The sequence below is a fragment of the Sabethes cyaneus genome, chromosome 1, assembly GCF_943734655.1.
Source record: "Sabethes cyaneus chromosome 1, idSabCyanKW18_F2, whole genome shotgun sequence".
Classification (NCBI taxonomy): Eukaryota; Metazoa; Arthropoda; class Insecta; order Diptera; family Culicidae; genus Sabethes; species Sabethes cyaneus.
The window spans coordinates 69,701,521-69,728,868 of record NC_071353.1 but is presented as its reverse complement, the minus strand read 5'-3'; the positions used below and the strand labels follow the sequence as shown (position 1 = coordinate 69,728,868).

The 27,348-nt window shown below is 38.4% G+C and overlaps 1 protein-coding gene across 1 annotated transcript in view; it reads right to left on the bottom strand.

Moving 5' to 3' along the window:
* The window catches only part of LOC128733161 (STE20-like serine/threonine-protein kinase), a 75,396-nt gene that overhangs the window by 7,759 nt on the left and 40,289 nt on the right, over positions 1–27,348 (bottom strand). The window contains exons 5-10 of the mRNA XM_053826805.1: positions 21,168–23,360; positions 20,146–20,276; positions 19,598–20,088; positions 13,033–13,155; positions 12,837–12,963; positions 12,639–12,766 (exon numbers count right to left, since the gene is read on the bottom strand). Coding sequence (XP_053682780.1) covers positions 12,639–12,766; positions 12,837–12,963; positions 13,033–13,155; positions 19,598–20,088; positions 20,146–20,276; positions 21,168–23,360 — 3,193 coding nt within the window. The remainder of the gene's footprint in view (positions 1–12,638; positions 12,767–12,836; positions 12,964–13,032; positions 13,156–19,597; positions 20,089–20,145; positions 20,277–21,167; positions 23,361–27,348) is intronic.

Genomic DNA, 27,348 nt, shown 5'->3' with positions numbered 1-27,348 from the left:
GCTGAAGATCTCGAATCAATTCCATAAGCGTTTTAGTAATAAATCCCGAGAAAGGCGATGGGTGGTGTTGTACGCCCACCGCGATAGAGTTTGCCCATAAAGTTCATATATTAGAGGGTTCTAACTCGTTCAACATCACTGTGTTGTCCGAAGTTCGAAAAAGACAATAGTCGAAATCGAAAGTTCGAGAATAAAAGCATCAAATATTGGAAACTGTACCATCAGTAACATCGATCAATTGACCAAAGCGTTCGCAGAAACGGTCAACTTCGAAATATGTAACTGACGACAATCATAGACTGAACAAAGTTTAATTTCTCCAACTATTCTGAAAACACATGCCGTGAAATTAACTAAGGTATTAGGAAGAGTCTTTTCAAGTTATCTTCTTGTGTAATAAACTAACACTGCAAAGGGTAAAGCTAACACAGTTAGCGAGATCAGTGAAGTTATACAAAATATTGCGGATACCTATTTAGACTCTTACGCGGAAATTATTAGCGTGGTTATTTTCTGCGTGTCCCACACATGTTTGCAATTTAGCAATTTGAACCATTAGTTTCTCATTATTGCCTCCCCACTGCACCCTTCCTTGCTTTACAAGCATATTTTCAATATAATTGATAAGTACAGGATAATTACACTCAAATCTCGTTTTACGTCCACTATTGGGGGGACGTAAATCAAATCGGTCGTAAAAAAAGTGGACGTTAATTCAAATTTCGGACGTAAAACGAGAGGACGTTAATTCAAATTTTGGACGTAAAACGAGAGGACGTTAATTCAAGTTTTGGACGTAAAAAACGGACGTCAATAATTGGAATAACTCCTGATCCTGACCGTATAGAACGTTGGTGTCTTCGACATAGTTGTTTAGCAGATCAAGGGCTTTTCGTCGGATTGTATGTATTATAGAATTGCCTCACTACGTGGCGCTAGCGTATATATAGCATTCTTATACAAGCTGTATCTTGCGCTGTTGACTATCTAGAAAGTTGCGATCTTCGGGAAGGTTACTTAAATGACTGCCGCCTTCAAAATGGTATGGAAAATAGCGCAGAATTGACTCACTACGTGGCGCTAGCGTATATGTAGCATTCTTATACAAGCTGTATCTTGCGCTGCTGACTATCTAGAAAGTTGTGGTCTTCAGGAAGGTTACTTAAACGACTGCCGCCTTCAAAATGGTATGGAAAATAGCGCAGAATTGACTCACTACGTGGCGCTAGCGTATATGTAGCATTCTTATACAAGCTGTATCTTGCGCTGCTGACTATCTAGAAAGTTGTGGTCTTCAGGAAGGTTACTTAAATGACTGCCGTCTTCAAAATGGTATGGAAAATAGCGCAGAATTGACTCACTACGTGGCGCTAGCGTATATGTAGCATTCTTATACAAGCTGTAACTTGCGCTGCTGACTATCTAGAAAGTTGTGGTCTTCAGGAAGGTTACTTAAATGACTGCCGCCTTCAAAATGGTATGGAAAATGGCGCAGAATTGACTCACTACGTGACGCTAGCGTATATGTAGCATTCTTATACAAGCTGTATCTTGCGCTGCTGACTATCTAGAAAGTTGTGGTCTTCGGGAAGGTTACTTAAATGAATCTAGAAAGTTGTGGTCTTCGGGAAGGTTACTTAAATGACTGCCGCCTTCAAGATGGTATGGAAAATAGCGCAGAATTGACTCACTACGTGGCGCTAGCGTATATGTAGCATTCTTATACAAGCTATATCTAGCGCTGCTGACTATCTAGAAAGTTGTGGTCTTCGGGAAGGTTACTTAAATGACTGCCGCCTTCAAAATGGTATGGAAAATAGCGCAGAATTGACTCACTACGTGGCGCTAGCGTATATGTAGCATTCTTATACAAGCTGTATCTTGCGCTGCTGACTATCTAGAAAGTTGTGGTCTTCGGGAAGGTTACTTAAATGACTGACGCTTTCAAAATGGTATGGAAAATAGCGCAGAATTGCCTCACTTTGTGGCAGTAGTGTATATGTAGCATTCTTATACAAGCTGTATCTTGCGCCACTGTGGGAGCCACTGTACCCCCTTCCCTGCTAGCGTACGACAACCAAGGTTGCGTACGTCAGCCGGCACCACGTGGAGGTAGGGATAGAAGTTGGTGAACAAAGGTTCTGGAATGTACATGTTAACCCTTCGCCAGGCCGCCTTGTCTTGCTCGTGAAATAGTGGAACCAAGAATCTTTCAGCTTAGAATTATCAATATATTTTCTGATAAGTGGAATCTTACTCATGATATCATGCGTTTTTGGACTGAAATCTTGAAATCACGATGATGTCATTTAGCTACTAAATGACAAATTTGGCTGGTTTATTTACATGAACTTTTAACAAATATCAAATCAACGAGGAAGCCGATCGACTCGCAAACGATACAAGAAACCTACCCCCAGAAGACCACCCGATTCCAGTAACCGATGCACTGCAAACTACAAAACAGAACATTCGACAACACTGGGAAAAGCAGTGATTTGCATTTCGCGATGAGATACTCTATTAGTCCCCCCCCCCTCTCCGCGGAAGAAACCGTTGAATTTATCCGAGATACAAAGTTTAAAAACCCCGATGTTTCAAGCCGATTTCAAAGAAAGGGGGGGGGGCGCTACAAAAACTTTAAAAATAATTTGCAATGGCCTTAGTTCTCGAGTTATACAGAAATTTCTGTTTCATTTGTATAGGAGCTTCCCTCTTAGAGGGGGACGGGTTACTAACCATCATAAGACCCCGGCCCCAAAAACGCCCAAATTTTTACGCCAATTGGTTCAGTAGTTTCTAAGTCCATGAGGAACATACAGACAGACAGACAGAAATTCAACGTTATAGGCATAGATTACGATGAATGACAAATGGTTAAAATCCGTTATTTAATTTATAAACAATATATAATAATTATTGGCGCATCACGAAGATCCTGTCCTAGTATATGTTAGTATCTGCGATCCTGCTACTATTCAAACAACTTTTCCGAAAAAAGTAATATCATAGGTTACCTGTATATGACGTATATGATATATGACGTACAAAACGTATCACTAGCACCGACCGATGAGAAGATTGTGAACTATTTTCTATACTATCTTGAATTTGACAGTCATTTGAATAAACTTATACAAGTACAAGAATGTTACATATACGGTAGTACCACGTGGCTATACGATTCTGTACTATTTTCTATAATATCTGGAAAGCTGCTATGACTCAAACAACATTCCCGAAGAAAGTAATATCTTAGGTAACACGGATCATGAAATATAGCGAATAAAAAGACGTCGCGTATATACTAGCACCGCATATTGCGAATAAACTAAACTATTTTCCATGTCATCTCCGAGGTGACAGTCATTTGAACAACTTTTCCGAAGACCACAACTTTCTAGATAGTCAGCAGCGCTATACACTAGCGCCACCAAGTGAGACAATTCTGCGCCATTTTCTATACCATCTTGAAGGCGTCAGCCATTTAAGTAACCTTCCCGAAGACCACAACTTTCTAGATAGTCAGCAGCGCAAGATACAGTTTGTATAAGAATGCTACATATACGCTAGCGCCACGTAGTGAGTCAATTCTGCACTATTTTCCATACCATCTTGAAGGCGTCAGCCATTTAAGTAACCTTCCCGAAGACCACAACTTTCTAGATAGTCAGCAGCGCAAGATACAGCTTGTATAAGAATGCTACATATACGCTAGCGCCACGTAGTGAGTCAATTCTGCACTATTTTCCATACCATCTTGAAGGCGGCAGTCATTTAAGTAACCTTCCCGAAGACCGCAACTTTCTAGATAGTCAGCAGCGCAAGATACAGCTTGTATAAGAATGCTGCATATACGCTAGCGCCACGTAGTGAGTCAATTCTGCGCCATTTTCCATACCATCTTGAAGGCGGCAGTCATTTAAGTAACCTTCCCGTAGACCGCAACTTCCTAGATAGTCAGCAGCGCAAGATACAGCTTGTATAAGAATGCTACATATACGCTAGCGCCACGTAGTGAGTCAATTCTGCGCTATTTTCCATACCATTTTGAAGGCGGCAGTTATTTAAGTAACCTTCCCGAAGACGTTAATTCAAATTTTGGACGTAAAACGAGAGGACGTTAATTCAAATTTCGGACGTAAAACGAGAGGACGTTAATTCAAATTTTGGACGTAAAAAAAGTGGACGTTAATTCAAATTTTGGACGTAAAACGAGAGGACGTTAATTCAAATTTTGGACGTAAAAAAGTGACGTAAAACGAAATCACGTAAAATGAACGGACGTAAAACGAGATTCTAGTGTATCATTAAAGTATGAATTTGCGTAGGACTCGTAAAAATTTCTGCAAGGCATGATGAAGCATAGCATGAAGTAGTATGAAGCAAACATTTTCAAATGCAGCTATCATAAGAAGGGACAAAATATTGAATTTGTCGATGCTAACAGTGCAATGTCTTGGTTACGTACAAACAGGTATGGAACAACTCAATGCTATAAAATATACCGCAATAGATATTGGACAAATTGGTATAATGGAGACTATGACGAAAACACGCAAATCTGCTACAGCCTTAAAACAGTTAATCAATTTTTTGGGGATAATATGAACCATGCTAATTAACCAAAAAGACTACGTTTCTGAACATAAGCAAGGAAAACGCCAAGCCAGCTTATATTGGCTCTAAGGGAAGCCTAAAGCATACCATCAGAATTCAACGACCAGTGTAACAATGCAAGACAATTCAAGTAAATCTAAAGCTTAATTCTTTTATTTGTGTATCAGAAAATACAGAAATTAAAGTAAAACTACATTCAAACATTTCCGAATACACTCAAGTCGCTTTTTACGCGAAGGATATGTTCCGCGTAAATTCCGAAATTCGCGAAAAAAACGCGTAAATTCCGAAATTCGCGTAAAAAAAACCGCGTAAATTCCAAAATTCGCGTAAAAAAACCAAAAATTCACGTAAAAAAACTTCATGGATTTCAACGTTTCGTGAAAAAATGGACTGGTTGAGCACATCCGCGTAAATTCCGAAATTCGCGTGAAAAAACCGCGTAAATTCCGAAATTCACGTAAAAACAAACCGCGTAAAAAGCGATTTCATTGTACTACTAAAACATTTGATATTGTTAAAAAAAACAGAGTGAAATGGAGTGGTTCATTTAATTTCTCCAGAGAGAACTTATGATTTATAAAACCTAAATACAGTTTACTTCAGTTTAATCTAGTGTTTTCAAAAGCAGCTAGTGAAATATTTAACAAAAACCCGAATTAATCCACCTAGCGGTGTGACCTAGCCTTTCTACTGCAACAATAATTTAATTTCTTAGTAACATCTATAATTAAGTTGACTATATTTTTAAATACTAGTTGCTTATTCCTCAAAATTCTCATTTAGCAGTAAAATTCATAACAACGTACTGCGTGCAATAATTATATTTTCTTTCCTAGGGTGTGTAAATATTTGTCAGCGACATTCAATTGTATCAAGACCTTATTTTTTATTATATTCAGGCCATTGCAATTTATTTTTAAAGAAAAATAAGGATTTTCTATCTTCGTTGAAGAGATAGAAGGTTACTGTCTTTAACAAAATTTCTTGTAATAATTTGCTCTAAAACTTTGCAGAACACATCAATGTGTTATGTTGAAACAGAAGAAAAATAAATTTTTTATTTCACTTTTAGGGAGACTAATCAAAATTTGAATTTCAATAAACGATAGAAATTTTAATTTCAAGAAACTCTTCGGGCAAAGGCTCCATAAACTTAAAATCAAGTTTTATCACTCAAAACTGTAATGCGCACGTTTATTTGGGTTTGGACCACTGTGAAGCCCACGGGAATATGTTCCGGAATGACCACGCCGGGGCAAAATCATCAAATAGAGATAAAACAATCAGAAACGACCTTCCGGAAAAAATCATGAATTTAGATACCCATATTGCCAGTGTTGCAATCCAAACAGTTCTGTGGCCACATGAGGTACCACGGGCACTTGTTCCAGAATCGCCATTCCGAGGGTAAATCATTATACTGTTTTGAAACTATGAGAAATTACCTTTCGGAGTAATTTGAGGAATTTTGGATACCCATATTACTATGATTACATCCAAAATCATAAAAAGTGTTTTAATTCCTGAACACATCCTCGGAATACCGGATTTCCGAAAACCAGATGAACCACTTCCGGTTCTGTTATAGCCCCACTGGAAGTGAATAAGTATCTGAATATTTAGGTGGTATTATGGTCCAAATCGGTTAAATATTGCCAAAGTTACAAGCGTTTCAATTTGCGGGTACCCGGGTACCCTTGGCGAGCACTTAAAGGGTAAGAAATTTTCTACAGGGGTAATTGCACCCCTGTAGAAAGTGCGGATAGCTGCGAGTAACCAGAGTTTGCTGCCGATACGAAGAACCTGCACCAATACCAACTCATCTGCCGCGACGGATTAAAAGGATTTAACCTATAAGAGTAACGAAAGATCTGCCTTACGATTGTCCGTGGTTGCCCGTGAATTGTTCGGATAGTTAAGAGCTACGGGAAAGACTAAATCTTTGAGCAACAAGAAAAAGTGCTACAGAGAATCTGTGTACCGAATCAAATTATCCGAACATCAACTTTATTGGTTAATGGGCAAACGAGAAGTCGCGGTGGGCGTACAACACCACTCATCGCCTTTCTCGGGATTAATAACTAAAACGGCTTATGAAATTGATTCGATATCATCAGCAATGTTATACAGCATTATAATTCGAATCTTTAGAAAAAGTTATACACGGTAAAAAAACATGTTTGGTGAAAATATAAAAAATGCAAAATTTTCAAAATATTTTAACTTATTTGCTTCATTGGCCCGCAATGAGACTTTTATAATTAGTAGTATATATTGTTACCTTTAACATGTCAAAAAATAAAAATTTGGAAAAAAGCGCTTTTTTAAATATTGACCTTTTTAGTTTTATTTTTTATACCAACAAACAAATTTTTTTTACAGTGCACGTATTTTTTTAGAAGGTCAATTTTATTATCTACAACTTTGCTACAGACACCATTTCGATTAAACAAACCATTTTTCCAATATAAAATATTTAATTCATTTGTAGCATTATTGGTTAGGCCCTTTTGAAAAAGTATTCGAGATCTTAAAAAAATAACTGATATGATAAAATGACATCTTTTTTTAAACAGAACATCTATGCAAAGTTCCAGCTAAATCAAAAATGACAAATTAAAATCGTTTTGCGAAACTCCGTGGAATCGCTCTTCTCGGTTCTGACTCGATTCTTCTCATCAGTCCAACCACTTACTGGAAGTGCATTAAGCATTAATTAATGCAGTACACATGGTAAAACATTGCGAACTACATACCGATCAATAGAGTGGCGAATGAACTCCTAGGTTTAAAACCACTCTCTAATAAAAATCAATACCAATACCAATACCAATACCGATCAATATCTTCTGCCGATCCAGGACGCAACACCTAACACCTAATTTTATAAGTAGTGCAAATTCAAAATTCAACGTTCGTTAAAGGAATTAATATTTTTTGAAACGATGCACCTTCCAGCATTGGACAAAAGGTAGGAGTCACAACGAAAACTTGTTAAGCATAGCTACCTATTACCCTCCCCCTTCCTTTCCACTCTTTCCCCTCCTTCCTTAAATAATTTTCATTACCTTCCCCTACCGTCCCTCCATCAATTGTAGAACCATCCTTTCAAAAAATATTAATATTAATGCCTGACCGCATTCCAAGGTCAAAGACTAATACACGAGTTTGGTCTATTTCATAGGAACGGAGCCTTTTCTCCGAAAAACCCGCGCTGAGGATCGCGGACTAACACGCTTACGGACAAACAACGTAACTACGTCACACGCAGTACCTTGCAAGTCGTAAATGCATAGTGTCGTCGTCCTGAAAGTAAAAACAAGTTGGACTAAACCTTCTCGGTCGGTGGTTTTTACAGTTGACGGAGGAAGAGGCACAATTTGTGTGTCTAAAAATAACCCAAAACCAGATACGTCGCTACATTAATAAGGCGGGTTGCGCAGTCTCCTTTTGTCCAGCGCCTCTATGGTTCAAAGGTACACGGGTACCAGCGAGCACACGCCCTGGCGGGTGTTGTAAGTTCAAATCCGGTTATAATCTCTGATTATAGCTTGATTCGACCCATGCACCTTCCAGCATTGGACAAAAGGTAGGAGCCACAACGACAACTTGTTAAGCGTAGCTACCTATTACCTACCCCACCCCCCGCCCTCCCCCTTCTTTGCACTCTTTCCCCTCCTTTCGCAAATAATTTTCATTACCTTCCCCTACCGTCCCTCTATCAATTGTAGAACCATCGTTTCAAAAAATATTAACATTTATGTAGTCTGATTAGAGTAATATGTAGCTTAGAAATTTCTTGATCGTTTGCTGTCATTAACTCATTTTTTTAAATTTTGCGACTTGGCCCGGTCTAATTTAACACCGACCAATTAAGATGTGCTCCAGACGCATGTTTAAAGAAAATTTTGATCCCGTTTCTACAAAAACATCATGTAGATGGACAATACGTGTTTTAGCCGGATGAAGCATCTTCACATTGCGCCAAAAAACACAATCGTCCCTGAATACCCATTCGATCCCATTTTTGCCCAAAAACCACGACCCGATAAATCTGTCTCAGTGCGCCCAATTGCAGATTTCTTCGGGATTTTGAGTTCCTAGGTGTACAAAAATAACTGGAGAACCACGAATTGCAAACATTTGATTGGTAGAATCAAGAGATGCATTCGCAAAGTTGACATGACGGCCGTACAACGCTCCTGTTCCGACATCAAACGGAAGCTTCGCCGAACAGCCGATGTCGTGGAACTTTCTTTCACGGTGAGGTTAGAAAAAACACAGTCCCTTAGCGCGACAATGTAAATTGCTTAAAGCTGTAATAATCGTTTCAATCATTTTAAAGAATATAATATAATTAATTTTAAACTCACATTGTAGTGGTCAGTGTTTCCGTACTTCGTAGCCGTATATATTTTTATTTTAACTAATTTTAACTATAGATTTTAACTGTTGCTGCCACCAGGGTTGCCACATGCACAGATTATTCTGTGTTTAACAGATATTTGAAAGAAATCGCCTGTACAGAATCTGTAGGGTAACCAACTTATTTTGGACCCCTTCAGCAACTGTACATAATTTGGACACTTCCATTTGATTTGGCTGTAAGTGTCCAAATTTTGTACAGCTGCTGATGGGGTCCAAAATACGTTGGTTACCCTATGCATAGAATACAGATTTTCGCCAAATTACACAGATTAAACAGATTTTTGAGCTTTTACATGAGAGTGACAGAGACGGAAATAGTCAGCAAAATGACTCTCTATCTCTTTCACTCTCATTGTTTTGCATTGGACAGATTTTTGCACAGATATTTTTCCTCGCCGTACAGATTGTCAGATTTTTCCAACAAAAAAATCAGAGGGGTTGTGTACAAGACACGACCGCATATATAGGTGACGCAGGACTACGTAAGTCTCTTTGTATAGTGATAGTAGCATGTATTCATGCTTGTAATCATTCGATTCTTCATGTATACATGCTATATGTAACATATATACATGCTACATGCGTTGTATGTAACATATATCAAAGTAGTAACATTGCATACGTTCAATTCTCAAAAGATTGTCCATTTGAAAACAATTTAACAAAATCAAGAACACAAACTATTGCTTTCCTGCTACCTTACTGAAATTAAAGATTGTTTTTATTATCCGTGGTTTCCCACGTTGAAGGGATTTTACAAATTCAATCCTATTTTATCAACAGCACATCTTTTCACTACACTTCTAATGAAACGGCAAGCATTCGTATTCAAGAAATCTGTTGGCACGAGAGAGCTTTGTCACTCTCTCTGGCGTACTTCCCAAGCAAGGACATCAAAATGGTCTAGGTTGAACCGCGGTGTTAAGAAATCTTGTTGAAATGAGGAAGCTTTGTCTCTTGTTTTGGCTTACTTCCCAAGCTCAGATATCAAATTGGTAGAGGTTTAGATCATCGTATAGAATCTTCCAACCAATCACGAAGCGAGAATTCTAGTAAAACATAGGTTCATTATTTTCAATTTTTCAATAGTTCAACATCAAGAATCCATACTTTTCTTCATTTGAGTCAATTCTTAGAAGATTTTCCGATCGATTGGTGTAAGAATATTGAAAATCGATCGGAAAACTGCTGAGCTATTAGCGCTCAAAACCTTTCATTTTTCGTGACGCTCGCATTTTTCGATTTTTTGGAATGACACCCTATCTCAATACTTGCCGTAAGACGTAGTCCTACGTCAAAAAAACAGAATTATATGTGGCATCCCTGGCTGCCACACGTTCGATACGTTTCAATTTGTCGTAACGTTTTTTGTGCTGTGAGCATGTTACGCTGTACGGTTGGTAGAAGCTGGTGCAATAGAGATGCCGAAGCTAATAGAGTGGAGATCACGATTTCTGCATCCGCGAGCTGTCATGATTCTGAAGGATACTCGGATCCTCTCCGTTGTCCCGACAGCCGATTACGGACGTTTTCATATGTACACTAATTTATTTCCAACAATGGACAATGTATCGTTAATTTTTTTGACAGCTTGAGAAAAAAATTCCAAAATTTTAATTGCCACCCGTTAACGATGACTTTCAGCTTTTATGGGCAGGTTTCTTCAGGACAGCTTTTATGGGCAGGTTTCTACAGGACCGCTTCTGCAGATGCACCTGTAATCTTTTTCATCACCATCTAGTTTGAATCCGCATCACGACATAGCTCCTGAAAACAAGATTTCTTGCTACGCCTACAACCTCTTTGTTGAGCGCCAACCTGGCCGCGCTAAACTTAATCCCACACACCTCGAAATCCGCATCGGTTCTGCATGCGCCTTCTCGCTCTGTAGTATCTGGAGCGAAGGAAACCGACGGTCTCATTCTACCAGTATACCGAGCGACGACCGTTCGTTGGCTGCCCGGTTCTAGGCATGGTTGAGTCATATGCACGTGTTAGGGCATTGGTACTCAGGTTCGAGCGATTGCTCTCTGCGCTGAATGTTTCAACGAATAGGCCTTTTTCGAAGGCTTTCACTTTCCCCCTCCGCCCGGTCGACCTCAACTCTTGTCACGATGGCATCCGTCAGAATCTTGTACCATATAGTTTGGTGGTCGCTATGCGTGTGCTCATCGGACTAGCATGTTGGCTAGCAACGTTTGGCTGCAGAAGGTGATATCGATAAACGATGCAAAATACATAAATCACAGAGAACAGACTACCAGTTAATTGACAAAAAGTGTGTAAAAGGTTTTTATGTAATGTACGAGTAATCCTTCAATAGAGCATCCCTCGAGCAGTAAGTGACAAACTAAATCTTGATGTCGCTGCCATCGCTGCTATGTAACTCCTGCACAAAAAATTTTGATAAAGGTACATGGATATTGTTTTATGCGTTTGGCAAACTATTTCTGGAGGGCGCTACCGACAGATTTTACACACAAAAAATCGATTACTTCCTTCGAGCCTGTTAATCTGTTCTCTGTGCATAAATCATCCTACTGTCGATAATTCCCATTAGCAGAACGTAATCATGCCATCTCTGTGACGTCCGTTTTCTTTCGGCAAGCGTGCTAAGTTTTATCAGCCGACAACGATTTTCATAAACTTTTTCCGCCTGAATTAATTTTCCCTGCGTAGTACCCCGAACAGGAGCGAAGAACAAAATAATATAAAAACAATATCAAACTGAAGTATAATGTTATATTTTGTTATTAAATAGATATGGAGATACATTGATAACACATTTTGTTATTGAGTAGATATTTAAAACAGTGGTTGTAAGATGAGTTTAATAGCTGATTTTGTTATCATATCATATTATGGCCTTAAAATGATATTCGATATATTTCATAAAATTTCATTTTATTTCATAAAATTTTATTTTGTTGAATAAAATATGTTATTCCAAACTCTGAATACAGTTATGTTATTGCTTTGCTATTCAAATAACACAAGTAGTTATTTTTTGGCCTTAAAGAAGCAAAATTTTGATATTATTTTTTGTTATTTTATCAACTATGTCAGCCAAATCAAGACCAAATTTTGATATGAGCTATTCGATTTCCATAATACATTTTGATATTATTTTGCTTTTCGCTCCTGCTCGGGACGGTGTCCACACTGGTGCTGCGTATTCCAAAATACTTCGAAATAAGGTGCAGTAAAGCATTTTTAAAGCGTAGACATAATTGAAATCCGAAGTGATCCATCGAATGAGGTCGAATACACCATACGCTTTTGACGTTATTATGTTAGTGTGCTCGTCGAGCTTAAGCTTGATGTCAAGTGTGTGTGTGTGACTCCCAGATCTTTAACAGAGCTACAACGTCTCATTTCGCGAGCGTTCATTAGTTTAGAAATGTTACGAAGGCGGGAGAGTGCATTTTCGTTGACATATTTGTAGGTAAATACATGAATGTTTATTAGACTATCGAAACAGTTTTTCAACCAAACATAAAATATGTAGTTGAATAATTATATAATGTATGAGTTTAAACCTAATGCTACTTAAAATAAGTAAACAGTTTGTAATGAAATATATTTACCTAGAAAAAGGATCATGATGATGCCAAAATGGAGCTTGAGATTGACGAAGATTGCTGATGAAACGCGATGATGGGAATCCAGTTGAATGTGGTTCGTTTACGTTGAGTCTGTTAGTCAATGCACGTACCTGAATACAATACAAACCAATACAGCCAGTTTTTATATTTATTTTCAAAGAAAACAAACAAATCACTCACCCTCGACAACAGCGTCGAAAACAAATTTTCAGCTGTTAAAATTTCAAAACCATCGTCATCATCTTCCTCTCCAGAACTCGCCGAATCATTTAGTTCGACAGTACTTCGCTGTGAAGGACGTGAACTTCTGTAACGTGAAACGTGGATTTTCAGGAAATTAGTTGCGATGCTATTATTATTATATCGCACCGCTCACCTTAACCTGTGCATTGTATGGAATCGTGGTTCATCTGAATCACTCTCTCTGTTCAGTGACGCATGTCTGTTTATTCTCGGGAATGACGAATCATCCTCCACATCTTTGTCGCCTAATATAGAACTGTGAAAATATAAAGCGGGAAATAATATTTTATTGTTTTTTTATAAATGTATAATTTAATAAATTAAAACTCCAGCTGATTGTGAAAGCTTGTACTTAAAAATGTTTAAGCCTAGGCAAAACGCGACCTAGTTTTTTGGAATTATATTTATAAGACAACACAGTGAGAGCAGAGCAGAGCAGATGTTGTTACTCCAAAACTAGCTGTTTCCATAGATCTATTGTACACGGCCACCTGTAAAATCCATCAGTGTCATCAGAACTGACACAACTGCTAGATTATCGTAAAAGAACTGCGGCGTGAGTAATTAACGGCAAAATTAACAGTCATTAACTTTTCGTCGGAGAGCCAAATTTCAAAAGCAGTTTTTAGGCCCAAAAGCAGGATTCTGTTTATAAAAATTTAAATACTGCATTCTTCTTGCCAATCTGAACACAGCGAACATATTTTCATGAACAGAATTTTTGTTTCAAACAAAAGAACTGCTTTTGAAATTGGCAGAATCGATAACGACTAATTTCACCTTAAAAATTACATAGAGACGTAAGGAGACGACTGCCCGCAAAGTGTAAACCAAGTGTCGGAGTGATAGATTTCAACATATAGGACAACCTATACCTGTACCTGTACGACGAGGTGCTGACTAAACACGATGGATGTGTCTTACTCGATGATGAAACTTATACGAAGGCCGATTTAAGGCGCAGCTGGAGGAAACGTACGACAGTTGCTCGCTACGAGACATCAGATAATTATCGGGGATATAAACGCTCAGATCGGCAGGGAAGCAATTTATAGACTTGGTAGGTGGTTGGGCTCCGTAGCCTGTACGCCGACACGAACAACAACAGCCAGCGATGCATCAACTTTGCAGCTTCCCAAGGCCTGGTGGTAAGAAGCATTTTCTTTCCCCGCAAAGATATCCATAAGGCTACATAGAGAGCATCTTATCAACGAACATTGAACCATATTCTCATCGATGGCCGGCTTATCTCGAACATCACCAACGTACGCTTCCTAGGGCTACACTAGAATCTCGTTTTACGTCCATTCATTTTACGTGATTTCGATTAACGTCACCTTTTTTACGTCCGAAATTTGAATTGACGTCCTCTCGTTTTACGTCCAAAATTTGAATTACCGTTAACTTTTTTACGTCCAACATTTGAATTAACGTCCTCTCGTTTTACGTCCAACATTTGAATTAACGTCCTCTCGTTTTACGTCCGATATTTAAATTAACGTCGTCGTCAAAAATCATTAAGTAGTTTTAGAAAAATCGAAATCATATCGAAATAACGTCCTCTCATTTTACGTCCACAATTTGAATTAACGTCCTCTCGTTTTACGTCCAAAATTTAAATTAACGTCCTCTTTTTTACGACCGACTTTTTACGACCCCCCAATAGTGGATGTAAAACGAGATTTGAGTGTACAGATATCGACTCAAACCATTACTTAGTAGCAGTACACGTACACTTAAAACCAGGCTTCATTTTTGGTTTTTTGCTCAGTAGATGCTCATTTGACTACAGCGCCTCAACTAAACAGAATTCGAGAAAGTAGTGTAAAAGGCGATTGTGGAGCTAATTATTATCTACACTATTGTTGAAGAAAGTATAGTTCTATCTTTTGTATTTACGGTGCTATGGGGCTGCTACCCCGTTGGTAGCAAAAAGAGCGCTCATTTGGCTACCAACGGGGTAGCAATCGCATAGCGCCGTAAATACAAAAGATAAAACTATACTTTCTTCAACAATAGTGTAGATAATAATAAGCTCTATAATCGCCCTTTACACTACTTTTTCGAATCCGGTTTAGTAGAGGTGCTGTAGTCAATTGAGCATCTACTGAGCGAAAAACCGAGAATGAAGCCTGCTTAAAACTATCAGTATATACCTCGTGACAAAGCCTTCCTCCTCGGCATTTGCAAACTAGACAACCCGCGAGTTACCGAGTACTAGGTTAAGAAACGGTTACGAAATGATTGGTTTGACGGGGAATGTAAGAAGTTTTCAGTTTTATTCTGCTACATTAATCGCTACATTAAATAATGTAGCAGAATAAATCGGAAAACTTTTTCTTTAACTGGTATTCGAGATTTTGCTACGCTACGAATAGTGATATCCTGTAATCGCCCGATTAATCGAGTAATCGATAAGAGCATGGAATAATCGAATAATTTGTAATCGAATACTGCCGGCACGAGTAACTCATTAATCGAATAGTTCAAAGGGGATAAAAAATTACAAGGTATACAGCCCTAAGGGTTGTACGAAAGGGTGACGTAGGACTATATCAGATCATTAGATCAAACACTAATGTAAACTGCATTTCTGGCATATGTCTGTTTATAAGAATATGTCAGTGTCATTGTTTAAGAGAATGTTTGAAAGAGAAGAAAAAAATATTCAGATTCAATTCTTCATTGGTGGCTTTGAAAATACGTGGATGGGGGTTCATAAGTACAACGCCTGCAACCATTGAGACATAGAGATTTCTTTTAAAAATCGCTTGTGTGCATCATAAAGGTTGAAATAGTAATGAATGACCAGCCCACAGATTATTATTGCATTAAACATGATTATGCATAGCTTGACATTTTTTAATAATCTTACTTTAACTCGCTAGTGGCGTTTAAAAGGGTCACTGGTTACAAATAACATTAAAGCCAAAGCACGTTCATCGCAAATAGGATGTGCCATTCGAATGTCCTTCTCTTTTGACATGAATGACAACGGGCACGTAAGTTAGCGGCGTCGATTCAGTGTCTTTTGTTCCGAGAAGGTTTTACTAGTTTACTTTCACAGCTAATCACCGTTGCTATCCATGTTATCATTAAATCACCGCTTGTTACATAGCAGAAAATATGGCACATACGCAAAAATTTCTGTTTTATTTGTATGAGAGTCCTAATTCTCCTACCACAGGGGTGAGGGGTCTCAAACCATCATAAAACCCCCGCATGCAAAATTTGGTTCCATTTGCTTGATTAGTTTTAGAGTTATGAAGAAATTCGTATTTCATTTGTATGGGAGCCCCCCTCTTAGCAGGGGAAAGGGTCTCAGTACACCATAAAAAAAATTCTTACCTCCAAAAACCCCCACATGCCAAATTTGGCTCCATTGGCTTGATTAGTTCTCGAGTTTTGAGGAAATTTATGTTTCATTTGTATAGGAGCCCCTCCTCTTACGCCCCCCTAAAATTGCTCTCTTATTACCCATAAAATTACTGGTAATTTTATCTATCCAACGACATATAAATTGTTCAGTTTCGTTCAGTAGTATAGTAGTTATTAGCATTTGAAATCTTTCATTCAAACGTTACACTTTTATTTTCGTTTTCACAAAGTGCTACCCAGTCCCAGTATAGTAAACAAAGACGTAGTCCTACGTCAAAAATGCGAATAATCTCCATTAATCGTTCATTATCGTCCGATTAATCGTATTATTAAACGAAATATTCGAATACTTATAATCGAATACTACTAGCACGAATACTCAACTAATCGATTAATCCACACAACGCTAACCGATTAATCGGTAATCGAATAATTGAAAATTTCGGACATCACTATCTACGACGCTCAACGTAAGGCTTGTTCGCGACAAAATTGGGACACCCCTAAACAGACACAACTTCGGAAATACATTAACAATGAGTGAAATATTTTGCAGAGTGGTAGACGTATGTCTGTTCTTTCTGTGCGGTCGCAATGAAAATCCGGATCTCTCGTTAAGAAAACTTGTTAAAAAGCTTGGATTTCCTCCAAGCACTGTTCACAGTGTTTTAAAATCGTCCGATACTTGACAACAGCTAGGAAGAAGGGAAGTGGAACAAAAACGGATCTGAGGAACCACCACAAGGATGCGAAGGTAAAACAAATATTACGGAGGAGACCAGATCTTTCTGTACATACCATTGCTCGTAAAATAAAAATGTCGCCAACATTCGTGCACACTTCTAAGTAAAGACAAGGCATGAAGTCTTTCAAGGGAGGACTGTGCCAAACCGTAATGATAAGCAAAATACGACGGCCAAAACACGCGCTCGTAAGCTTTATCGCGAATATTTAACGAAGTTTCCATGCGTTATAATGGACGATGAAACGTATATCCTAGAAGACTTTAAACAGCTTCCTGGTATGTCTTTTTCCACTGCCATGAAACGGAATGGCGTCACAACGGGAACGGTTAACAAGGAAATATACCGTACAGAATGCCTGCAGAAACAATTGTTACCGTTCCTACACAGCCATGATGTACCCTCGCTGTTTTGGCCTGATTTGGCATCCTGTCACTACACCAAAGATCCTTTGGAATGGTATGATGCTAATGGAGTCCATACTGTACCGAAGGAGGCAAAATCACCTAACTGTCCAGAGTAACGCCCCATCGAGCGATATTGGGTTTTGGTTAAGAGAGAGCTGTCCCAGAACAAACAACAAGCAACAACTATAGATAAATTTCGTAAATCTTGGACAAACGCAGCTAAATTGGTTGCCAACAAGTCTGCACTGACCCTCATGGTAAGGGTAAACTCCAAAGTTCGCCAATTTTTCATGCAGACCAAATAAGTAATGTTAGTTTGTTTGATAATTATAAACGATACACACATAAATGAAATAAAATTGTTTCATGGATTAAACTTCTAGCAAATTTGTTTTATTGCAAAATTGAGGTAACTTTTAATTAGTTCTCTCCCAGAGTTTGTTACGTCGTCTATCCCCGATAGCAAATGAATACGTAAGGCAGAACCAGGCCTGCTTTATGCCAAACCGTGCTACTGAGGATCAAACTTTTACTCTCCGAAAACCCCTCCAGAAATATCGTAAGTCAACGTGTCCACGCATCACATATGCTTAGATCTTAGGGCAGCATACGATACAGTCGATCGCGAATAGTTATGGTAAATAATGCACGAGAATGGCTTGTTAGTAAAACTGACGCGGTTGAGCAAAGCTACCTTGAAGCGAGTGATGTGTTACGTGCGTGTTTCGGGGACACTTTCGAGTCACTCCGAATCGCGCAAAACTGCGGCGAGAAGATGGCCTATCTTATATGCTATTCAACATCCCTATTGAAGGTATGATCCGGCGAGCGGGTATCGAGGCGAGAAGAACGATCTTCAGCAAAACTAGTCAACTCCTAGCCTTCGCAGATGACCTCGACATCATTACTAGAAACCTTGGGATGGCGGAGGTAATCTACGCAATGCATAAAACGGAGGCTAGGAGGATTGGATTTCAAATCAATGCATATTATAGAAAGAGGCTTCAGAGAAAACAACGTGCACCTCCGACGGTCAGTAACTATTGACGGCGATGAACACGAAGTAGCTGATGAGTTCATATATTTGGTATCTCTGGTTATCACCAACAACAATATGAATAAGGAGATCAAACGACGTATTCAAGCTGGAAGTTGAACCTATTTTTCCCTCCGAAAGTAGCTTCGATCAAAGATGCGCCGCCGCACAAAAAAGATGTTCAGAACGCTAATCAGCCCTATAGTCCTCTACGGGTTTGAGATAGTAACTTTGCTTTTGGAGGACATACGTACACTTGCCGTGTTTGAACGAAAGGTGTTGTGGACTATTTTCGGCGGAGTACCAACGGAAAACGGAGCGTGACGTAGACGTATGAACAGTGGCAGGCACTACTTGGAAAGATTCCCATCATACACCTGGCGAAAGTTGGGCCCTAGAAACTGTTTCGACTGAAACAGTGGTTCAGTGGTTGAAAAAATCACGGATACGAAAGTACGCACATATATTTGCATTTTTGGGTTTCAAATACGGATACGGAGTAGAACTTAGGCAAAACCACTTCAGAAGTGATATAGAATGGGGCAAGGGGATAGATTGATAAAGGTTAGGTTAGGTTAGATATCAAGCACATAAAAATATGCGTTCACAAAATGTAAACGACATAACCAAAATCTAAAACGTAGACGAATTGTTTCAATAGATACACGACTTTAAGAGAAATCGTTAAGAGTTGTTTTGATTGGAATAGAGTAGACGCAGATAGTAATAATACGGAAAGTTCTTATCAAAAGTACCGGTAATTTTCTGGGTAGTGGTGCCAATTGGCTAGCCAGTCCAGATTTTGTCGATTTGCACTGGAGTTTGGAACATATATCGTTGTGCCGCAACAAGTAACATGTGCCAATAATTTACTTCATGTTGAGTACTTTTATAATCGCTTTATAGATTGCTAAGGCGCGGTTGTGTTAATAGTTTGTTTTTCTCCAAAAATCATTTCGCCTCTGATTGGAATTTTTTCAGGATGAAAAGTATACTCGGCGAAGTATTAGTATTAAAGTGAACAATCTCTGTCTTGATCAAGGTCCCTGGCCTTACGTTTAAATCTTTTTTTTTCATCGCAAATGTGAAACTAATGTCTAATTTGATCTCATGAAAAGTAATGGCTGAGTTTACCTTATCTTACGTGTACGACCAAGACGAGATTTTGTACTGAAACCAGTAGATGTGCTGGCTGATGTTGATTCCGATGGTTCCAGACTGTTGGCTCGTGGTGTAACAAAACCGCCTCCTTCAACAGCAATAGGAATTATAAACTCACGGGGGCTTTTCTTGATAGGCATTATACCCCCACTGCTCGCTCCAGTTGTTAGTGTTTGGCTTTGCGATAATGTGGTATCTGAATCGTTTGAATCGTTGGTAGATTGCCGCGAAAGGGATCCTCGTGTTGATCCAAACGTGCCCGACGTTCGTTGATACGTAGGTGGCTTTTGAACTGGTATTGTTTGCTCTTTGACCTGTGGTTCGAGACTGTTCGAACGTTGTTGAGTGGTAAACGCAATCGGTTGTTCGCGAATAGGTGCACTGCGAAGATCTGCCACCTGGTGTTGCATTTCAGTTGAGAAACGCATAGACGGAAGCTGCGGTGCGAGAGGTAGCGAGCCCAGCTGTGTGATTTAATGGAGACTGTGAAAATATTCTCATTGAAAAACAAACTTTCTTACCTGAATATCTGAATGTGTATCAGGTTTACCAATTTTCCTTCTAGGTAGTGTGGCAGATTTCAATGTAATTTCAGCGTGTGACGTTTTGGTTTCATCGACGGTAGGAGTAGGAATACTTCCGGCAGACACTTCTATTGAAAAGAAAGATATGGGTTTCTAAAATGACCGTTATGCCAAATTTGGAAATTAATGTATTGAGTTGTTATTCAATAAAAATCTTTTCAGAATGACAAACTGACGTTTTTCTATAGTGAATAAATTTTCCGGCTAATAAAAAATGGTCGATTATGATAAATGAAGTTCTTTAAATAGTTATGTTCGCTATCATTAACTTCTCGCGGTTTTTTTCTAGTAAATATTTTATACAGTAAAAGCTTGAACTAGGTTCTACATTCTGATTGCGAAACATGGTTTTCTGTTGTTTTTCGACAGACTTCACAGACAACTGCAAAAGAATACAGGACAATTGAGTGGCTAGTACTACACTGAAACAAGGACCACAGTAACTGTTACAATATAAGAGGGTAAAATTAAGTGAATTTTGGCTAAAAGATTTTTGTTTAGCTTAAACATTGTTCTAGTCGAAACCACTATACGCTACTTTTGGCGTTACTCCGATGAATAACAAAAATAATAGAATCGTAGGCAAAATTACTAGACATTACGATGAAAGGTGGTAAAATTATCTGAGAACATGTTGTTTGTACAAGAATCATGGTAAATTTGAATAGCTTTTTCATGGTACTTTAAAAAAGCAAGCGGTTTCAGAAAATACCATGGTTTTGTTTCAGTGTATGATCCTATAGATTCTTGCAGCCTCTCCCAGTCGATATTCGAACATTGGACGACTGGCTTATTAGAACAGTGTCTTAGCTCGCGACCAACTGGGAGGCTTAATTCACGACATTATAGCGAAGAATTTCGTGAAAGAATTTTTCTGCCTCATGTATTTTTCTTAAATTGCAAACGCATACCTAACAAGTACTATCACTATCTTTGTATTTTAGCGCGTTCATACTTACTTCTAGGTATTGACATGCTATCCAGCTTTGGCTCTGAATTCTCGGAGCCATATCGAAACTGTTTATTGGATGCAGAATTACTTAGAACAATTCCACCTGTGGCAGAGCGACCGTTAGCGCCAAATGGCATTGGTGGTTTCCGTAATCGACCGATTGGGATTGCGTTTCCAATAATTTCTCGAGCATTCTTCAATTTTCTTTCCCGTTCAGTGTCTTCCGAAACAAAAACGTTTTCTGTTTTAGAACAAAGTTCATTGACAGAGCTGGCATCTGTGCGAACTTTATTTAATAGAGCGATAGAGTTTTCCATTGAGCGCCTTGCTTCTTCGAGTGAGAAACTGTTGACTGAGCTCTTTGAATCGCTCTCTTTAACCTCATCCTGGTCTGCTTTTGTAACAAATGTATCATCATTTGTCGAAAATGAAGATTGTAGGTCAGTACTACTACTCTGGCGACTATGATTTGGAGATGTCAAATCACTCTCCAGTTTTCTTTGCATTTCAAAAGGCGACGGCCTAATTGGGGCAGATGAAGCAGAACTCTGCATTGAAGCTTTGCGCTCAAACTCCTTTTTGTAATTTCCTACTGTAGGGACTCCGGGAAGGGAAAATTTCTTAAATTTGTCATTATTTTGATTATTCATATTTTGAAACCGTTCCGCAGTTTCAAGGATCCGAGACTTCCGCCGCTCTGCGGGCTTAGTTAGACTATCTTCAGGAAGACTATTTTTACGTTCTAAATTAGAAGCTGATTTTATCTGGGAAAATTCTTGATCTTGTTTGGATACTTGATTTACAACAGCCGTAAGATCAGCAGTTTTGTTTTTATTATATATTTTTTTATAAGGAACCTTTTCAGTAGGTTTATCAGCCTTTTCAAGTTTTTCTAATCTAGCTTTCACGTTGGATACTGTTTTAGCTGGCGACTCGACCTTTGGTGTAGAGCTAGCCGGATTGACACGTATACCAGTAGAGATCACTGGTTCTTCTGATGTTGAATCTTTCATCGTATGAGTTGTTGCTTCCTGGAGTAGTTCATCACACATGTTTTCCAAATTTTGTAAATCTTCTAGAACGTCCTTCGCAGCAACTGGAGAATTTGGTATTGATTGTACTGCTTCAACAGAATCAATATTAGTAGTAGTAGTAGATACTACTTCCGAAGCTGAGCTAGGATGCGGCAGAGGTAAACTTTCGACATCCATCGACTCCGGGATCACAGGTTGAGAATGTCCCAATTTTAATCTGTCAGCTGCCTTTTCTTTTTTCTTTATAAGCCCGGACGCATTTTCAGTAGATACGGTTGGTTCTAGCTTGCGCTTTGGCTGAGCTGGGCTAATTTCAGAAGGTGTTATAGTCCTTGTTGGACTGGGCATTAGGGCCGCTTCACCACCAGCTGCTACCATGTCTAAAATGCGTCGTTCTGCTTCTGTTCCGGCAATATCAACGATAGAACCGACTGAATGACTTCGCTGTATTCGTTCATTCGTCTTGCCTTCTTCTTTGGCGCTTCCTACAACCACTTGATCTGCAGTCACGGAAGGTGGTGCAAGAGATAGTAATACGTCCAATCTTACTGGTGTCTGATTGGCTAATTCTTCGGCAAGATCTAGACAGCATTCTTCGTATCCTTCATTTACCCACCAATGGTTACAGATTTGCTCTATATTGGCTCTTCGTTGTGGGCATACCGTGAGCATTTCTCTAATTAATGGAGAAGCTCTTGACGGTTTCTTAGGCTCAAAATAATCACCTTGACTAATTTGTTTTACAAGTCGTTTAAAATTGGCACCATCAAATGGCATTGCACCATAGACTAGAGTATACAATAAAACGCCCAATGACCAACAGTCCACTTCTGGGCCTAGGTATGGTGTACCTTTTACTATTTCAGGCGATGCATAAAGCGGAGATCCGCAAAATGTCGCTAGCAGTCTTTGTTCATCAAATACGTTTGACAGTCCGAAATCGGCAATCTTAGCATTACCATTTTCATCTAATAGTATATTCTCTAACTTAAGGTCACGATGACAAATTTTATGTTTATGACAGTAATAGATGGCTGTAGCAACTTGTCGAAAGATTCGGCGGGCCTCCTCTTCAGACAGTACTTTACGCTCTGAGAGATAATCATACAATTCACCACCTGCCGCAAATTCCATGACTAGAACCATTTTTTCACGATTTTCAAACACTGGAAGCAAAAAATGTATTAGAATTTGAGTTAAAAAATTATAAATGAAGTTTTTTTTTGCTTTTTGATCGTCTGTTTAAATAACCCGATTTAATCCACCTATTGGTGAAAGGAACCTATGTTATAACCTCTTATTTATCATTTGAGATAAAAATCGACAGAACTTCGGAACATAATTCAATTATCTGTTATCGTTGTATTAGTTGCTTCGTTTCACTTCTACTGACAGAAACATAACGATTAATAAATAAATGGAATGAATTGCTGGAAAAACCCTGACGTCATTTTGGAATCCAAGATGGCGACTTCCGGTTTTCTGAAAATGACTGTGCACATGACTGGAAATAGTGCAAAATCCTCACAATATGGGTATCAGATCAAAGGGTTTAACGGACAGAAGTCGAATATTGTGTTCCAATGTAGTTTTGAAATCAAAAATAGTCGAATATCAATTATTAATGAGTCGCATGTACATAGACCACTATAATGCGGAACAGAATGGTCATTCTTTTCCAAACCAAAAATTCAATATAAAGAATCAGGTTGGAAACCTTTTTGAAATTTTTATTGTTTACAGAGTAGGGTAGTTGATCCACTAGTTGTGGTAGTACCAATAGTTACGCTACTATTTATTATTAATTCATATTTTCGTCATCGTAGCATTTTATATAAAACAATTACGTTCATTATATAAAACAAGATCTTAGGAGTATTGGTAGTTAGACTATAACATTTAAAATTAAAGCATTATTTGCTAAAATGCCGATTTTCTGAAATCCAACACAACCAGGGATGGAAGATCAGTGATTTTGATAAAATCTGTGAGTTATCGCCATACGCACAGATCACGATCCGTACAGATAATGACAAACAGTGAATCTTTAGCGTTGATCACAAAGTTTTGTTCTCTAAACAGTCTCAGCAGTCGATCATAGTGTTACATTTTACCTAGCTGCGAGAAAAAAGGTCACACATGTTGTTTGTATTGCGATTCATGCGATGCACAAAACCAGTCGTCTGTATCTGTTATATTTCTCAACGCAATCATGCAATGAACATGATCTGACATGAGGTTTGTCATAATCTGTGCGGATGGCGACAAAGTGTTTGTCGCTTGTAAGCAGGCTTCATTCTCGGTTTTTTGCTCAGTAGATGCTCATTTGACTGCAGCGCCTCAACGAAACAAAACTCGAAAAAGAAGTGTAAAGGGTCCCAGTATAGTAAACAAAGACGTAGTCCTATGTCAAAAAATCGCTTTTAGCGATCAAGATCATAGGAGCGATTAGATTCAGATTCATTGACATCACTACTTACATGCTCATTTGAATGCAGCGCCACAACGAAACAGAATTCGAAAAAGTAGTATAAAGGCAATTGTAGAGCTAATTATTATCTACATTATTGTTGAAGAAAGTATAGTTCTATCTTTTGTATTTACGGCGTTATGCGATTGCTACCCCCGTTGGTAGCCAAATGAGCGCTCTTTTTGCTACCAACGGGGTAGCAATCGCATAGCGCCGTAAATACAAAAGATAGAACTATACTTTCTTCAACAATAATGTAGATAATAATTAGCTCTACAATTGCCTTTATACTACTTTTTCGAATTCTGTTTCGTTGAGGCGCTGCATTCAAATGAGCATGTAAGTAGTGATGTCTATGAATCTGAATCTGATCGCTCCTATGATCTTGATCGCTAAAAGCGATTTTTTGACATAGGACTACGTCTTTGTTTACTATACTGGGACCTGGTAGCACTTTGTGAAAATGAAAATAAAACTGTAACGTTTGAATGAAAGATTTCAAATGCTAATAACTACTATACTACTGAACAAAACTAAACAATTTATATGTCGTTGGATAGATAAAATGACCATCAATTTTTTAGGGAGTAAGCGTGCAATTTTAAGGGGGGCGTAAGAGGGGGGGCTCCCGTACAAATGAAATACAAATTTCCCCAATACTCTAGAACTAATCAAGCAAATGGAACCAAATTTGGAATGTAGGGGTTTCAGAAGGCAAGATTTTTTTCTATGGTAAATTAAGACCCGCCCCTCTTTAGGAGGGGGGCACCAATACAAATAATATTCAAATTTCCTCATAACTCGAGAACTATTCTAGCAAAAGGAACCAAACTTGACTTGTGGGGTTTTTTGGAGGTAAGATGTTTTTCTATGGTGTACTGAGATCCCTTCTTCTTTTAAGAAGGGTGGCTCTCATCCAAATGAAATACAAAGTTCCTCATAACTCTAGAACCAAACAAGTAACTGAAACCAAATTTGGCAAGTGGGGGTTTCAGAAGGCAGGAATATTTTCTCTGGTATAATGAAACCCACCCGGGGGGGGGGAATTTTTTCTATGGTGGATTAGAACCTTTGCTTTCTTTAAGAAGGGGAGAGCCCATACAAATGAAATACAAATTTCTTTATAAATCGAGAACTAGACAAGCAAATGGCACCAAATTTTGTGGTTTTGTGGAGGCATGAATTTATTTATTTTATGATGCTTTGAGACCCCTCACCCCTATGGTAGGAGGATAATTCATTACCATTTCAACCTTTATGATGCACACAATTGATTTTTAAAAGAAATTTCTATGTCTCAAAGGTTGCAGGCATTGTACTTATGAACCCCCGTCCACGTATTTTCAAAGCCACCATTGCATTAAATGAAGAATTGAATCTGAATATTTCGCTCTTCCTTTTAAACATTCACTTAAACAATCGCACTCACAGATTCTTGTAAACATACATATGCCAGAAATGCTGTTTACATTAGTCTTTGATCTGATGATATGATATAGTCCTACGCCACTCTTTCGTACAACCCTTAGGGCTGTATACCTTGTAGTTTTTTCCATCCCTGAACACAACTATAGGCACTCATTTCTATAGTTGAGCTACAATGTTTTTTCACCTAGCAACCTAGCAATGTATACGGAATAACACAATTAAAGGAACACCAAACTTAATTAAGGGAACATTGGCGCAACTATTGGTACAACATAATTGAATCGGAAAATTCATATTTTTGTTTATAAAGCTTCTCGTACAACGAATGCAATTATATTGTCTTGTGACAAATACCTTGTGTTTGATAAATTTATATCTCACAAGCATTAATTGAAGCATATACCTCAATAAATAAGAAAAACTACAAGACATACAGCCCTAAGGGTTGTACGAAACGGTGACGTAGGACTATATCAGATCATTAGATCTAAGATTAATATAAACTGCATTTCTGGCATATGTGTGTTTATAGGAATCTATAGGAAATCCATTGTTTAAGTGATTGTTTAAAAGAGAAGAGCAAAATATTCAGATTCAATTCTTCATTGAATGCAATGGTGGCTTTGAAAATACAGTTGAGAAATAGAGATTTCTTTTAAAAATCGCTTGTGTGCATTATAAAGGTTGAAATAGTAATGAATGACCATCCCACAGATTATTGTATATGATTCTGCGTAGCTTGACATATTTCAATAACCTTACTTTAACTCGCTTGTGGCCTTTAAAAGGGCCATTGGTTACAAATAACACTAAAGCCAAAGCACGTTCATCGGACATATAACGTGCCATTCCAATGTCCTTCTCTTTTGATATGAATGGCAAAAGGCATATAAGTTAGCGGCGTCGATTCACGGTCTTTTGCTGCGAGAAGGTTTTACTTGTTTACTTTTACAGCTTACCGCTTGTAGCAGAAAATATGGCACATACGCAAAAATTTCTGTTTTATTTGTATGATAGTCCTTACTCTCCTACCACAGGGGTGAGGAGTGACCAACCATTATAAATAAAACTCATGCCTCCAAAAACCCGCACATGCCAAATTTGGTTCCATTTGCTTGATTAGTTCTCGAATTATGAGGAAATTTGTGTTTCATTTGTATAGAAGCCCCCTGTTAAAAGACGGATACGTCTCAGTACACCATAGAAAAAAATCCTGCCTTCTAAAATCCACACTTGCCAAGTTTGGTTCCATTTGC